At 42.0% G+C, this 14,098-nt stretch overlaps 2 protein-coding genes across 3 annotated transcripts; both read left to right on the top strand.

Moving 5' to 3' along the window:
- Window positions 1–225: 225 nt before the first annotated feature.
- Window positions 226–5,520, top strand: zfpl1 (zinc finger protein-like 1). 2 transcript variants are annotated; one of them, XM_083986163.1, is made up of 8 exons: window positions 226–385; window positions 1,933–2,045; window positions 2,147–2,258; window positions 2,359–2,552; window positions 2,688–2,766; window positions 3,381–3,575; window positions 3,701–3,824; window positions 3,949–5,520. In XM_083986163.1, the coding sequence occupies exons 2-8, from the start codon at window positions 1,944–1,946 to the stop codon at window positions 4,133–4,135; spliced, it is 993 nt and encodes a 330-aa protein (XP_083842289.1). In that variant the 5' UTR covers window positions 226–385; window positions 1,933–1,943; the 3' UTR covers window positions 4,136–5,520. The 2 variants fall into 2 exon arrangements, with proteins under 2 accessions (XP_083842289.1, XP_083842290.1); XM_083986164.1 differs by having other exon boundaries at window positions 253–385; window positions 1,938–2,045.
- A 2,464-nt stretch (window positions 5,521–7,984) lies between these two features.
- Window positions 7,985–13,563, top strand: LOC310997347 (uncharacterized protein; the record flags this gene model as incomplete). The annotated part of the gene is made up of 9 exons (XM_083987022.1): window positions 7,985–8,187; window positions 8,325–9,314; window positions 9,415–10,294; window positions 10,336–11,328; window positions 11,699–11,727; window positions 11,850–12,011; window positions 12,169–12,235; window positions 12,446–12,550; window positions 12,715–13,563. 9 exons carry the CDS (start codon window positions 7,985–7,987, stop codon window positions 13,561–13,563), a joined length of 4,278 nt encoding a protein of 1,425 aa, XP_083843148.1.
- Window positions 13,564–14,098: the final 535 nt, after the last annotated feature.

Here is a 14,098-nt window from a genome sequence, read left to right on the forward strand (position 1 = left end):
TTACAGCCAAGATCTGTGGAAGGCAGAGAGCCTCACAAGTTACAAGTAATTTATATAACCATCACAATTACTCTGAATCTGTTTAATTAAGGTAAAAAATCTTGCATAGTTCCTCTTTAACCGTTCATAACCAGACGTGTGGGTGTAGCCCCCTCCGGCCCAGCAGGGGGCGGCCTGCAGCCCGCGGCTCGCTGCGCACAGACCCGGAGCGGAAGAGACGTGGCACATAAACAGAGAGAGGAAGGAAGCAGCAGCAGCTAGCCGCAGTCAACTTTACTGATGACAGACTGTGGAGACGCCTTCCGTGGGACCCCGGCAGGGAACTTTAAATGACAGCCGTACAACAGCTGACACGAAGGGGACTTGTTTAAAGTCTGTGTGACAGGTACGATGTTGTTATTTTATCATTTACGACGGCACTTCCTGAACTCCTGCAGCTAGCTAAAATTAGCTCGGCCAACGTCACCTCACCTGACTAACTTCCAGCTCAGCTAGCAGCTAATAATGTTAGCTCTGCTAAATAAATGTTGTAATGATATGTCGGGAAGATGTCGGTGCTTAAAGATCAAGATCAACTCCTGAACTGCCTAAATATGTCACTTGTGTTAAATTCGCTGTAACTATATGTTAGGTGCAGGTGAAGAAACACAGATCACGTCAGCAGACAGCATGAGGAGCATATTGAGCTAGGAGACATTCAACAGCAAATAATTACATGTAAATAATATATACATTAATTTTTAACTAGGTAACCTGTCAATACCCATAATAAACTGAATATTTTAACATTAATTGCACTATTAATCCAGCGTTACAGTTTACTGAAGGTGTTGGCTCCCTCATTGTGGACTGTCTCATCCATCCTATCTACAGCAGTGACATGACAGCTGGGAGGGGACAGGGGAGCAAAGTAGATATGATAAACAAGTTAATATTAACTTTAAAGTAAACCTCAGAAACTGTTTCTTAATGACAATTGAGTCTAAGTTACAACTATGTGAATGTCTGTGTGTCACCTTCAGTATGTAAATGGATGAGACATGCAACCACAGAGACAAAACCTAACAACAATGTCAGGACACCCCTGTCTCTGACCTGGGATTGTAAAGTTTACAGGAAATCAATATCTTTGAGTATTTTAAAGAGCATTGTTGGCACTAATTACCCCCTGTTTTAAAGTATCTAAGTCAGGGGATGTAGATTTCATTTTTTTAGACCATTTACCCTGACACAAAAGCACTAATGACTCATTTTCGTTCCCATTTTGTATAAGTAATTTAATTTTTAATTTATCGTTGTTATGTTTTGATTATACCTTACATTTTACGTTTTAACATATTTTGAACTTTTTCTGTGTTCTCTGTAAAACAGTGTCAGGCTGTCTACATCCCGGTGTTGTTTTGTGCTCATGTACATTGTGCGTTAAAGTGGCTTTCCTTCTATGTGCCGAACTTAACCTGTAGATATTTGACCAGCGTTTGAAATGCCAATATCACAATATCACTAGTATATAATATATACTATATCATTATGCCGTCAATATATTGAGATTATTTGGAAAAATCAGTGGAGAAACTGTTAATAGATGAAATACACATACAGTAATGCCTGTATAATAACTAGCAGGCCTTTAACCAGAATAGTGCAACGATGCCTTTCCTTATATTCTTATAAAAGAAGAAGCTTTCTGCACTCAAAGTTTCAGGTTGTCAGGAAACAAAGAGGCGATAATGTCATCTTCTGTCTTCTTCTATTCAAGAGAGGATTGGGCTGACGATAAATTGATTGTGTGCCAACCTTTTAACATGACATGCTTTTGTATTAGTAATTTCTCACACCAAACACGAAGGCCATTTGTAATTCACCGACTCCTGAGAGCTGCTGTTGTTGTTGTATTCATCCAAACCAAACCTGCAGTTGTTTGTTTTACAGCGCAGGCGGCTATGGGTCTCTGCAAGTGCCCGAAGAGAAAGGTGACCAATTTATTCTGCTTCGAGCATCGTGTAAACGTGTGTGAGCATTGCCTCGTCTCCAACCACAACAAGGTCAGTGGGTGAACAATTATTTCATGATGTGTATTCGTGCAAAACTTTTCACATGTTGTGATCACATTAAAATTATGTGTTGTCATTTGTTGCCCCTTCAGTGTATCGTGCAGTCATATCTGCAATGGCTTCAAGACAGCGACTACAACCCCAACTGCACCTTGTGTAATACTCCATTAAATGCCCAAGACACGGTCAGATTGGTGTGCTACGGTAAGATAATCAAGTTCCTGTTTAGTTCAGCTGAAACAAAGGAAACCACTGGATTCACATCCCCGTTGCTGTGACGTTAAACTGTTTCTGCTGTTCACAGATGTCTTCCACTGGGCCTGTCTTAATAACCTGGCATCTCGGCTGCCCCTGCATACGGCTCCAGCTGGATACCAGTGTCCCACCTGTCAGGGTCCAGTGTTTCCCCCCTCCAACCTGGCCAGCCCGATCGCTGATGTGCTGAAAGAACAGCTGTCGTCTGTTAACTGGGCTCGAGCTGGTTTGGGGCTGCCTCTGGTAAGGGGCCTATTACAGTTAAATCCTTCACTTGGTGATTGGACCGTCCTCCTGAAAACATATCAAATAGAAGATGATACACATTATTATCGTACTGATTTAATTTTCTGACGTTATTCAAATGTGAAATGACAGATTGAAGAGCCCATCGGGGTCCTTGAGGAGACCACAGCTAATGATGTCACAGATTATACCGACTGGTCAACGTTTGATGGTGAGTCTCTTTCAACATGTGCATAATTATACACTGCCTGTCCAAAAAAAAAAAGTCACACACTCTAATATTTCGTTGGACCGCCTTTAGCTTTGATTACAGCGTGCATTTGCTGTGGCATCGTTTCAATAAGCTTCTGCAATGTCACAACATTTATTTCCATCCAGAGTTGCATTAATATTTCAAAGATTCTCATAGGGGTTAAGGTCTGGACTCTGTGGTCACATTGGACCACATTTTTTGCTTCACACTGTGTTGTACAGTTCTTAACCCAATTTTAATAGTCTCAGCAATCTCCTTAGATGTTTAATTTGCTTAATCAATGCCAATAATTTGACCTTTCTGAAACAGATTAACATCTTCTCCATGACGAAAATGAGACTGCATCAGTTAGGGTTAGATAAGTTGTTGCCAGGTGAAACATAATCATCCATGCAGTAATTATCCAATGGGAAGCTCTTACCTATTAGCTTAGTTAAATCTAAGTCGTGACTTTTTTGTTTTGGACGGGCAGTGTAGTATTATGTAGCTGATCACACAACATTATTTAAGAGATTCGGTTTCTGGTGCAACATGATAATATAATTTATCTGACTTCTTTTTTGTGTCCACAGCACAAGAAAATAGTAGCATTTACCCCAGCCACTCTTACAACACCAGCCTCAGCAGTGCCCCGCCAAACTCGGTCTCCCCCCCAGCACAGGAAGACCTTGGAGGCCCTCATAAAAATGGGGATTCAAATGTGCAGGAGCACGCTGTGATCAACTTTACTACTGCCACCACCTGTGACACAATCACAATACACTCAGGTAAAGCAAAACACAGCCCTCTGAGTCTCTGCAGCTTTGTAGTTCCTCAAACAATCAAGAGTCATTTTGTCATATGCTAAACATTTGTTGATAGAGTAACATGATGGTTTGTTATCGTTCTCCAGCATCATCCCCAAGAAAACTCTACGACACACGGGACGTTGGTCACAGCTCTGTCACACAGATCGACTTTGACGACGACAAGTACAGACGGCGACCAGCGTTAAGTTGGTTTGCTCGAATTCTCAAGTCAGTACTATGAGTTTGAGCTCTCCCATTGTTTTGACACTAGAAAAAAAATAGCTGTGAATTGATTTTGTGATCTGATTTTTTTTTTTTTTTCTCTCTCTCTTTCACTAATTCGTCTCCTCAGGAACCGCACAGGTGGAAAACGGACATCTCTGTCCTGGAAACAGCGAGTCTTCATGCTTCTCCTGGTCGGAGTCCTTGGATTCTTTACGTTGATAATCATCATGGCTAAACTTGGACGCGCATCGGCCGGCTCAGACCCAAATTTGGATCCTCTTCTCAACCCCAATATTCGTGTGGGGAAAAACTGAAAACAAGTATTGATTCCGACTTTTCCTTCTCTGTTACACAACATAAGATTGTGTAGAACGAGCTGAAACGGGACTGTCCAACATATGGTTAGCCCAATAGAGAGAGCTTTACACAACATGAAAGGAAAAGAGATTCTGCACCTCTTTAAAACGGAGGTAATCCTGTCTCCATTCATTATATCAGGCATTAGAAACATGCCAGACATTGAAAATATATCGGAGCGTTCAGGAGGTTTCCTGTGATCCCCGCAGAGCAACCTGAAAACTCCAGTGGTGACCAAGGCCTGAAGCGTAGTTACAGAGGATCCAGTAGATGTTGTTCATTGAATAGCTATTGACAAAGAGGGCCAATATTTATATTTCCAGTTTCAGCTAACATTTGTCAGTGGTCAAGGTAATTTTTTTTTCAAGTTCATTACAAACTAAATAAACACTGTTGATGTTGGAAGAACATCTGTTGCTGGTAAAATGTCAGAATGTAGATGAGCAATGAAACGTTCATTAACATTTACACGGTTAGAAACTGATTCCACGCGCTGATTTGGATTGAGTTGCCTTGTGCGTTTCTCCCTCTAGAGAAGAGGTTGCCCTCAGAACTGGAATCAGATATCCCAAAAACATGATTAATACATAACTATTTATGGGTGTGCATTATTTCTGAAATTGAGTGCATTGCTTTTAGATTTGCCATATATACTGTATGTACATTTCCCTGATGTTTTTTGACTGTCTATTAAATGGGAATACTACAGAATTTCAGCATTTTAATATTTTTTAAAATAACATAAAGCATGATCATCATGCTTCGATACAGCTTCAATGAGAATGTATAATATTAAATTATGAAACATTTTAAAATATGTGTATATACAATTCACATTTGAGTATAGTTGCTCAAAGAAGTTTGTTATTCATTGCCAAGTTTTTCTAAGCAGCATATGGAGGCTATCACAGAAATCATTGCACTTCATTACAAAGCAAAATTTGCACTGAGGACACTCGTGAATAATTTTTCAAAATCACAGAAAAAAACAAGAAGAGTTATAGCACGTAAACACATTCACACTGCAACAATATTTCTCTTTGACAAAACACTACAAATATTTGTCTTTGTTAACTTTGTGTATAACAAAAACATGCTTCATCATCTTGGGACGGCATCTGTTTTATAATGACTAATTTGTTGTCAACTTGATTGTTTTGTGAAATGGCATTCCTATATGCAGTTTAAAAAGTTATTAAAAGTTCATCAAAAACTCTGCATGTCACGTTCTCATATCCCAGATAAAGACGACTCTTGCACAGAAGCAAATATTCTGTATCTTCTTCTTTTCAAAGGTGAATATGAGACGCACCAGTCCTCTGCTGCTGAACACTGAGCTCTTTCTCAGGTCAGACCTGCCACTTTCATAAAACACATGAATGGACTGAGTGTGAGGTCCTGCTGTGACACCACACTTATGTTTCATGACACTCCCCCTAGTGGTTCATCCACATCAGGACCTCCCTTAGTCCTGCATGTGTCCGTGCCCTATGACTGTCAGTGAGTTCAGTGACAGGACAGGGACCAGGGTCAGGTCTGTGTATGCAGACTGAGATTCTTCACTGCTATGGGCTGTAATAATATACAAAAAGCACTTTCAGTTTTTGTATTTGTGTTATTCATTGCCGGTATAAACTGGAGGCTACTGCTCATTATTTATTTTGTCTTGTGCTTTGTGTTTCTGCCTTCTATTCTAATATACTGTAGCATGATTTGTGATACAGGGAACTGGCATTTAAAATCTCTCAGGTCTATGAATAATATAAATATCCAACTTTAAATCCTAAAACTTCAGCCACTTCACAATTTACATTTAATTTCACTAGTTAGTTGTTGTTTTTTTGGTTTTATTCCATGTATTATCATTATAAGTTCCTTTCTTTTTTCCTGCTCTGAATTATGCAGCCCTGCCATTTTACTGAAAGCTGCATGTGAAAAATACATTTATTAGTTTGTAACTCCATAGCCTAATGACTGTGAAACTGTTTTGGCATAGACACATTCACCACATTCATTATCGGGCCCTTGATGATGTTGATATTGTGTGATGTTAATTTGTCACATGCTGTCCTTGAGAATCCTCCTAATTCAAGTGTAGATATCTGTAGGCCATTATAAATATTCACCAACACGTTGTGCGTTTGCATGTGACTATCAGTTGCCTCATCTAACTTTCCATTGTGTCTGGCACACAGTCACAACAGCGTAGGTTCGCCATTGATTGTCAGTGGATCTGAGCCATACAGGATTGATGCAGGGAAAGCTGCCGGCAGCTATGAGCATCATACATGATGCCAATGTACAATGAGGGGGACAGATCCCGCACTTGTGTTCACCGCAGAGCTGTGGTTTGCACAATCTGACGTGTTTCTGGGAATATAAAACGGTTTCAGTCATGAGGGGGTTTAGTATAACATGGTGATGTCTCATGGTGTGTAATTGCCTTTGTCACTCTATTGGAGTTCAATTATTTCTCACTGACTCTGAGTTATGAGATTGCCCATTGCCCTGACATAATAAGGACATCCTGATCAATACCCCACCACTTTGTAGTTAACATGCATACGATATGCAGCACAGCTCTTCTCTCGTCCTGCTCTCATCTCATGACAACAATCGCAAGTGGAAAAATTATCTTTGAGCTGATCTTTTGACATCAGGAGTGATTTTTTAATGGTTTAACTCTATCCTGTGGTTCTAGCTGTATCCTGGCACCTGGGAACATGACAGTGAAAACATTTAACACACACACACACTATATGGAGTTTAATTCATTTTTGTTCAGTGACTCGGATGATAGTTGTTAGACTTTTGAGTTGTGAAATTATGTCCTCAATTTTTTCAAGAGCCCAGAAATGCACTTATTAAATTAGCTTTTATCAATTTTGTGCATGTAATTATTAAATTAAAACCATTAAAAAAGCATGTGCAACAAGCAAACCACAGGAACATCATGTTATTCAAATGTAGGCTACATTATAAACAAATACATCTGTAGTTTTTTATTTTTTGTAATTTATTCTTGTTGGTATCTTTATAATACATGCATACGCATACACAGAGCAGTCTACAGTAAAGTTTAATGCAGTTCAGAGTAGTTGCGTGCATCAGCTGGCCCATCTGCCATTGGACAGCACAGGAGTATATATTGGAGTGTGATTGTTAGTGCCTCACATGTGCTTCCAAGTTCAAATACAAGGTGCATCACACCCAGAGAATCGCTGTTTTTCCGAAACAAAACATCAATGAAGACCTCAGTGACAGTCATGCGGATTCTTTGAAAACGTAAGTACAGATTTTGGCTGTTGTTAGAGAAATACCTGAAATAATAACTCCATGAGTAACCATGACTAGAAATAAAAGCTGAATTTTGTTTTTACATAATACATTCTGCATTATGTACTCAGAAGTCTGCATGAGATTAGTTTTAGATATTTGCTTTTTACAGTATGACGCACTGCATAATGAAAATTAAGAATTACTCTATTTAGTCATATTTTAACGGAGCTGATTCTGCTGTGGTGAACCTGTGTAGTTTTATGAATGAATAATTATCAGTCATGTAATGATATTTTCAATAAACCATGTTTTTCTTATTATATATTATATATATAATAAGTGTTTTTTCAGTCTTTCTTATATTCATTTACAGCAATAACAGTACAAACTAACATTCAGATCAATCCATTTCAGTTTTTGTGGATGTTTTATAAATGGATTGAAGATTGTGTAACAATGTTGTAAAGAGCTACAATATTTCCCCAGGGATCAATATTGTGCCAGTCTCTGAGAGCTGCTCTCAGTTGATGGAGAGACATTTCCACCAGGACAACAGACCTGGAAAGGGTCATAACTCTGAAATGTGTGACCACCCAGAAAAAGACCACAAGCGTGGCAAGACGGCAAACTCAAAATCTCAACAGATGAAGCACCATCACCAAAGCCAGGGCCACCGTCAGCACCGCCACCAACAGAAGTTACATCACCCAGATGGCAATGATAGCCAAGAGTAAGTCAGGGATTATTTTGCCATAATTACATGCCTCTTACTTGTTCATAAAATCTGTTTTTTTCTGTTTTTTTTTTAATAGACAAAGAGTAAACACATTCAGTGTCACTTAAACAACCATGTTCTCTGTTTGATAGCACCCATTCAACAGCAGAGGACAGCATTTTGAGTGATCATCAGCCCGACCATCGACGTCCACATGATAATGACAGAACTCATCATCCTCACTCTCACCACCAGCATCACAAGCAAAATCATCGCCATGTTTCCCTCTCAGAAGTCTCCACAAGTTCCTCCACTGGCTCTTCTTCATCCTCCTCCTCTTCTTCCTCCTCCTCTTCCTCCTCTTCAACATCAACCTCCTCCCCTTCATCCTCTTCCCCTTCCTCCTCCTCCTCTTCCTCTTCATTCTCTTCTTCCTCTTCCACATCCTCCTCTAGCCTGTCCTCTGAGAGCAGCAGTGATTGTTTGGATAAACATCCACTTAAGAAGCCTCAGCATTCACAGTCCTGTACTGACATTTCTGGTAAACACAGGTACTTCGAAGAGGGAGATGATACGGCTCCTTTGATAGATAAAAGAGGTTATATAAACAGGCCCCCTGCCAAACAGAGACGGGAGAAAGGCAAAACCTCTCACGGTAGCCCGACCAAGAGCAAACATAAGAACACAAAAAAGGTTGCAAGAAGCTTGGGAAAAGATGGAAGTTTCTGCAAATCCAAATCCATGGAGGCTCTCACTAGACCTGAAGAGAAAGAAGGACATGGACATGAAGATGCACATGAACAAGAACAAAGGAAAACTGAAGCCAAGAAGAATTTAATGAAGGAAAAAATGAAGTTCTCTGCATTCCTTAATGAGATCACTCGTCAGGTGCTCAGCCCAATGAGACTCACCACTCTGGGTGTTACAGATGCTCAAAGACCGTGCAGTCCACGGCAAACCTGTACTCCAGCCAGCAACGTAGAGAGCAGCACCGAGAAACACAGACAACAGAGGAGCAGGCCTACCAGTGCAAACTCGGCTAGTTCCAGTAAGTACTCTCATACCAGCAAGCAATCCAGTCGACTTTCTCACTCTAGATCGTTCCACCACCACAGTCACCAATCGGTCTCACCAGATAAGATGTCTCACAAGGCCAGAAGCTGCAACGATATCAGCTGCCTGAAAGGACGTCACTCACGATCTCAAACGCCTGAGCGTCACTCCCGCTCATCTTCTGTCAAGCACCACCACCGTCAGCAAGGAGACCACGCCTCGGGTCATCAACATCATCACCACAGCCCAACTCATCAGCATCACCACAGAGACCACCACAACACCAGTCATCACCATGGACACCACCATCATCGAGATCGCCATAGCCCCGCTTCCCAACACGCTGACCACCACCACAGAGGCCACCACCATGACCATGAAGACCATCATGGTCCTGCCCGTCATCACCACCACCATGGAGACCACCATGACCATGCTCATCACCATCACCATGGAGACACAAGTCACCATCATGAAAGTCACCATCACCATAGAGACCACCCAAGCACTGAACGTCCTACTACACCACGACGCCAGAGCCTCTCCAGCGACCAGGGAGAGCATCACAGCCCTACACATCGGCATCACCGTAGAGACCGCCCCAGCCCACTACATCACCATCACCATAGAGACCGCCATGGTCCTGCTCAGCATCACAGCTCTGGCCATCATCATCACCACCATGGAGATCACAGCAGTGACGATCGTCACCATCATCATGGAGACCGCCACAGCCCAGGCCACCACCATCACCATGGAGATCAGCACAGCGAGTCTCATGAACAACACCATGGAGACCATCAAAATGAATCTCATCACCATCACCGTGGAGACCACCACAGCACAGGCCATCACCATCATCACCATCATCATCATGAAGACCATCACAGCGAGTCTCATGAACAACACCATGGAGACCACCACGGTGAAATCCATGAACATCACCATGGAGACCATCAAAATGAATCTCAACACCATCGCCATGGAGACCATCACAGCACAGGCCATCACCATGGCGACCACCACAGTCCAGGCCATCACCATCACCAACACCATGGAGACCATCACAGTGACGTTCATGAACCTCACCATGGAGACCACCTCAGTGAGTCTCATGACCATCACCATGGTGACCACCACAGTGAGTCTCAAGACCATCACCATGGAGACCACCACAGTCCAAGTCCAGGACATCAACATCACCACGGAGACCACCACAGCCCAGGCCATCACCATCACCATCATCATACAGACCACCACACCGAGTCTCATGAACAACACCATGGAGACCACCACAGTGAGTCTCATCACCATCACCATGGTGACCATCACAGTACAGGCCATCACCAACACCATGGAGACCACCACAGCGAGTCTCATGAACCTCACCATGGAGGGCACCACAGTCCAAGCCACCAGCATCACCATGGAGACCACCACAGTCCAAGCCATCACCATGGAGACCACCACAGTCCAAGCCATCACCATGGAGACCACCACAGTACAGGCCATCACCAACACCATGGAGACCACCACAGTACAGGCCATCACCATGGAGACCACCACAGTACAGGCCATCACCATGGAGACCACCACAGTCCAGGCCATCACCAACACCATGGAGACCACAACACAGAGTCTCATGAACAACACCATGGAGACCACCACAGTGAAGTTCATCAACCTCACCATGGAGACCACCACAGTCCAGGCCATCACCATGGAGACCACCACAGTACAGGCCATCACCATCACCATGGAGACCACCACAGTCCAGGCCATCACCATCATCATGGAGACCACAACACAGAGTCTCATGAACAACACCATGGAGACCACCACAGTGAAGTTCATCAACCTCACCATGGAGACCACCACAGTCCAGGCCATCACCATCACCATGGAGACCACCACAGTCCAGGCCATCACCATCACCATGGAGACCACCACAGTCCAAGCCATCACCATCACCATGGAGACCACCCACTTTCACACAGGAAGCCAGAGTCTCTTTCTAGCAAGGCTGATTCACCAAGGAATATGAGCAGCCCCTCCAGTCAGGAGGAGGAACAGACGAGCTTCACTGACTCATCATCACATAAAGTACGGCATTACTTTTCCTGACTATACTCCACCATGAAATACCCTATGGTATGTTCATTAAGAACTTACTGGCAAGTCAATAGTTGCCTGTGTTTCATTAACAGGTTATGCAACAGTCATTTGTCTGTCTATTGATTTGGGCAGTGTGTGTGCATGTCACTGTGAACAATAGATTAGTAATTATAGAACAATAGATTAGTTATAATGCACACACTAATGATAATCAAACTGACCTTGCATCTAACTGCTCTTTAATCATCTCTCATTTTTCAGCAATTTCTTCTTTACTTAATTTGTCGTGCATCATTAACAGTATTTCTGAATGTATGGTTTTCTTGTCATACTCAGTTGGTCTTGTTGTTTTATACAGGAAAAGACACACGAGATGGGCAGAGTCATGTAAGTGATGTAACTCTATTGGTTTTTTACTGGCCAAGGTCATTCAAGTCAAAGCCATGATCATCAAAAGCATGTCTTGATATATCAACTCACTTCATCTTTTTGTATCTCCATCCTGATAGGATACTACAGGAGAAAAATGAAGGTCTGCATCAAACTTTGCTGAAGACAGCGGTGCGGATGGAGTGTTTAGGTGAAGAATTCATGAGCAGCCAAAAGGTCTTGGAGATGGAGCTTCAGAGGACACGTATGGAGCTTAACAACCTCACAGAGAGGTTTAAGAGGTAAAGCATGCGGTGCTAGACTTAAATAATCTGTATACCTACCTTATTTAAAATCACACAAAGTTAAATGTAGATGTAACATTTGTATGTGCACATTTCAATATGCCATTCTATTGTTGAATAACTTCCCTCTCTCTATGACTATGCCTTATTTTAGACTACATGATAACTGCTCCTCCACACAACAGACCAACAATTTTCTACAGCAAAGACTTCACTCAGTGGTGAGATGGCTAATCTATGTTTTTTGCACAAATCAAATCAATATCTCAAAACATGAATATGAATGTAAATAGGTTTTGACATTTTACTTTTTCTACTGAGTTATTCAAGTTGGCTTTAAATACCTCTAGGGGAACGACTGCAACATATTATAGCCACAAACCTACCAAGTGTTGATCTGTAGTAACTAATAACTGTACTCTCTGTGTCAGGCTCAGGGTATGGAAGGAGAACGTGAGAGGTTGAATCAGCGTATTTCAGTGCTGACGGAGCAGCTTGCTGAAGCAAAATTTGCCAACAGTGTGGAAACTTTCAATGTAAGAACTTAACCTCATTCGGGGGAGGAAAATCAGACTCTGAAATCGATGTGCATATGACATTAAGTATTAGTATTTTCTTGAAGTCATACAATAATATATTTTTCTTTATTCTTTTGATTAAATCAATTTACTGATCATTTTGTGACTTCTACTTACTGTAGGTAACATCTGTCCTGCACAAAACCAACCTCCATTTTCAGTCAGATGATACCATTAATCAGGTGGTTCTTCCCATTGCTCCCCCTCCGGTTCAGTTCATGGACAGCCTTAACTATGCAAAGGCAAAAACATCTGGGCAGGAGCAATCACTAGGGTCAGTCCCAGAGGAGGAGGAGTCCGACTGGTCAGAGATGGGAGAGGAGACGCCACGATTTATACTGACAGGCTCAAACAGAGGTCAAACATGGAGACTCCAGGAAGGAGACATGGACAAAGATAGCGAGTCAGGGGGTGAGGAAACAGTCAGACGACACTCTGCACGACCACGGCAGATACCTCATCTTCAGTTTACTATCCACAATGAAATTTTACAAACACCCCAGACCAACACTTGTCCTTCTAGCTTCAAGAATCTGTCAAGCGACATGGCAGGGGAGGAAAATTACAGGATCACCTCAAGTCCAAACCACGGCTCTTCCATCCTGATTCGGTCAGCTAGCCTGGAGGAAATTCCTCTGGCACGCCATCACATGCAAAAGGAGCTAAGAGGCACGGAGGCTATGATGGACCTCCACCACCCGGGGGATGAAGCCATTGAGGATTCAGATAATGAGATCATTCATCACTGGAGAACAAGCAACAGCAGGGAGGCAGGTATCGGCAGGCCGATTGAAAGCAGGATGTCAGATGCAGAGAGCAGCTTGGCCAGCCTGCATTCAGCTGAGCAGATGCTCAATCACTTCATACTAGAACCACAGTGCAACGAAGGGAAAGGGCAGGGTGGTGTGGAGGTGCACGGCTGGCCAGGGATCCCAGACGAGGTGTTGAAGGGGGAGCGAACACAGCTGTGACAGGAACATGAATGCATTGTCTCATGTGTGTGAAGTTATAATTTACTTTGACCTTTAATGAGAAAGTTCAATGAAGCTTTTTTTTTGGTGGCTCACTAATTTACATTTACATTTCAATTTTTAATTGAATTTTGGGGAGACGGCCTTTGAATTCTGAACTATAAGGCTTGCCTGTCTTTAACTAATTAACACTTTTTAGAAAGCACACTGAGATCTTGTTTCTCATTAAAAACACACAAATAAATAATTGTATTACAAAATATTCAACACACTCCAAACCTATGAACCTATAAATCATCAAGTTACACTGGAAGCAAAGGAATTTTAAATATGTACAATACTCTTCTGTACCTTGAAACATGTATACATGTATACTATAGTTTAGATTTGGTCATGTAATGGTAAAATGTAAATTAATATGTTTGTTGTATAGATGCAGATATAATAATTTCCTTTCCTGTTCTTTCATCTGTGCTTTAAAAAAGCACGAAACGTTAGCATGAAATATTATGTATTCATATTAGGAGTATCTTGT

Source organism: Trachurus trachurus (assembly GCF_905171665.1).
Source record: "Trachurus trachurus genome assembly, chromosome: 14".
Lineage (NCBI taxonomy): Eukaryota > Metazoa > Chordata > Actinopteri > Carangiformes > Carangidae > Trachurus > Trachurus trachurus.

What these genes read in the sequence shown, in the direction of transcription:
- zfpl1 (XM_083986163.1), top strand. Translation starts at nt 1,944, where the DNA reads ATGGGTCTCTGCAAGTGCCCGAAGAGAAAGGTGACCAATTTATTCTGC. An exon ending in GGTCAGATTGGTGTGCTACG is followed by an intron (nt 2,259 to 2,358) that starts GTAAGATAATCA and finishes TGCTGTTCACAG; the next exon opens with ATGTCTTCCACTGGGCCTGT. An exon ending in CACAATCACAATACACTCAG is followed by an intron (nt 3,576 to 3,700) that starts GTAAAGCAAAAC and finishes ATCGTTCTCCAG; the next exon opens with CATCATCCCCAAGAAAACTC.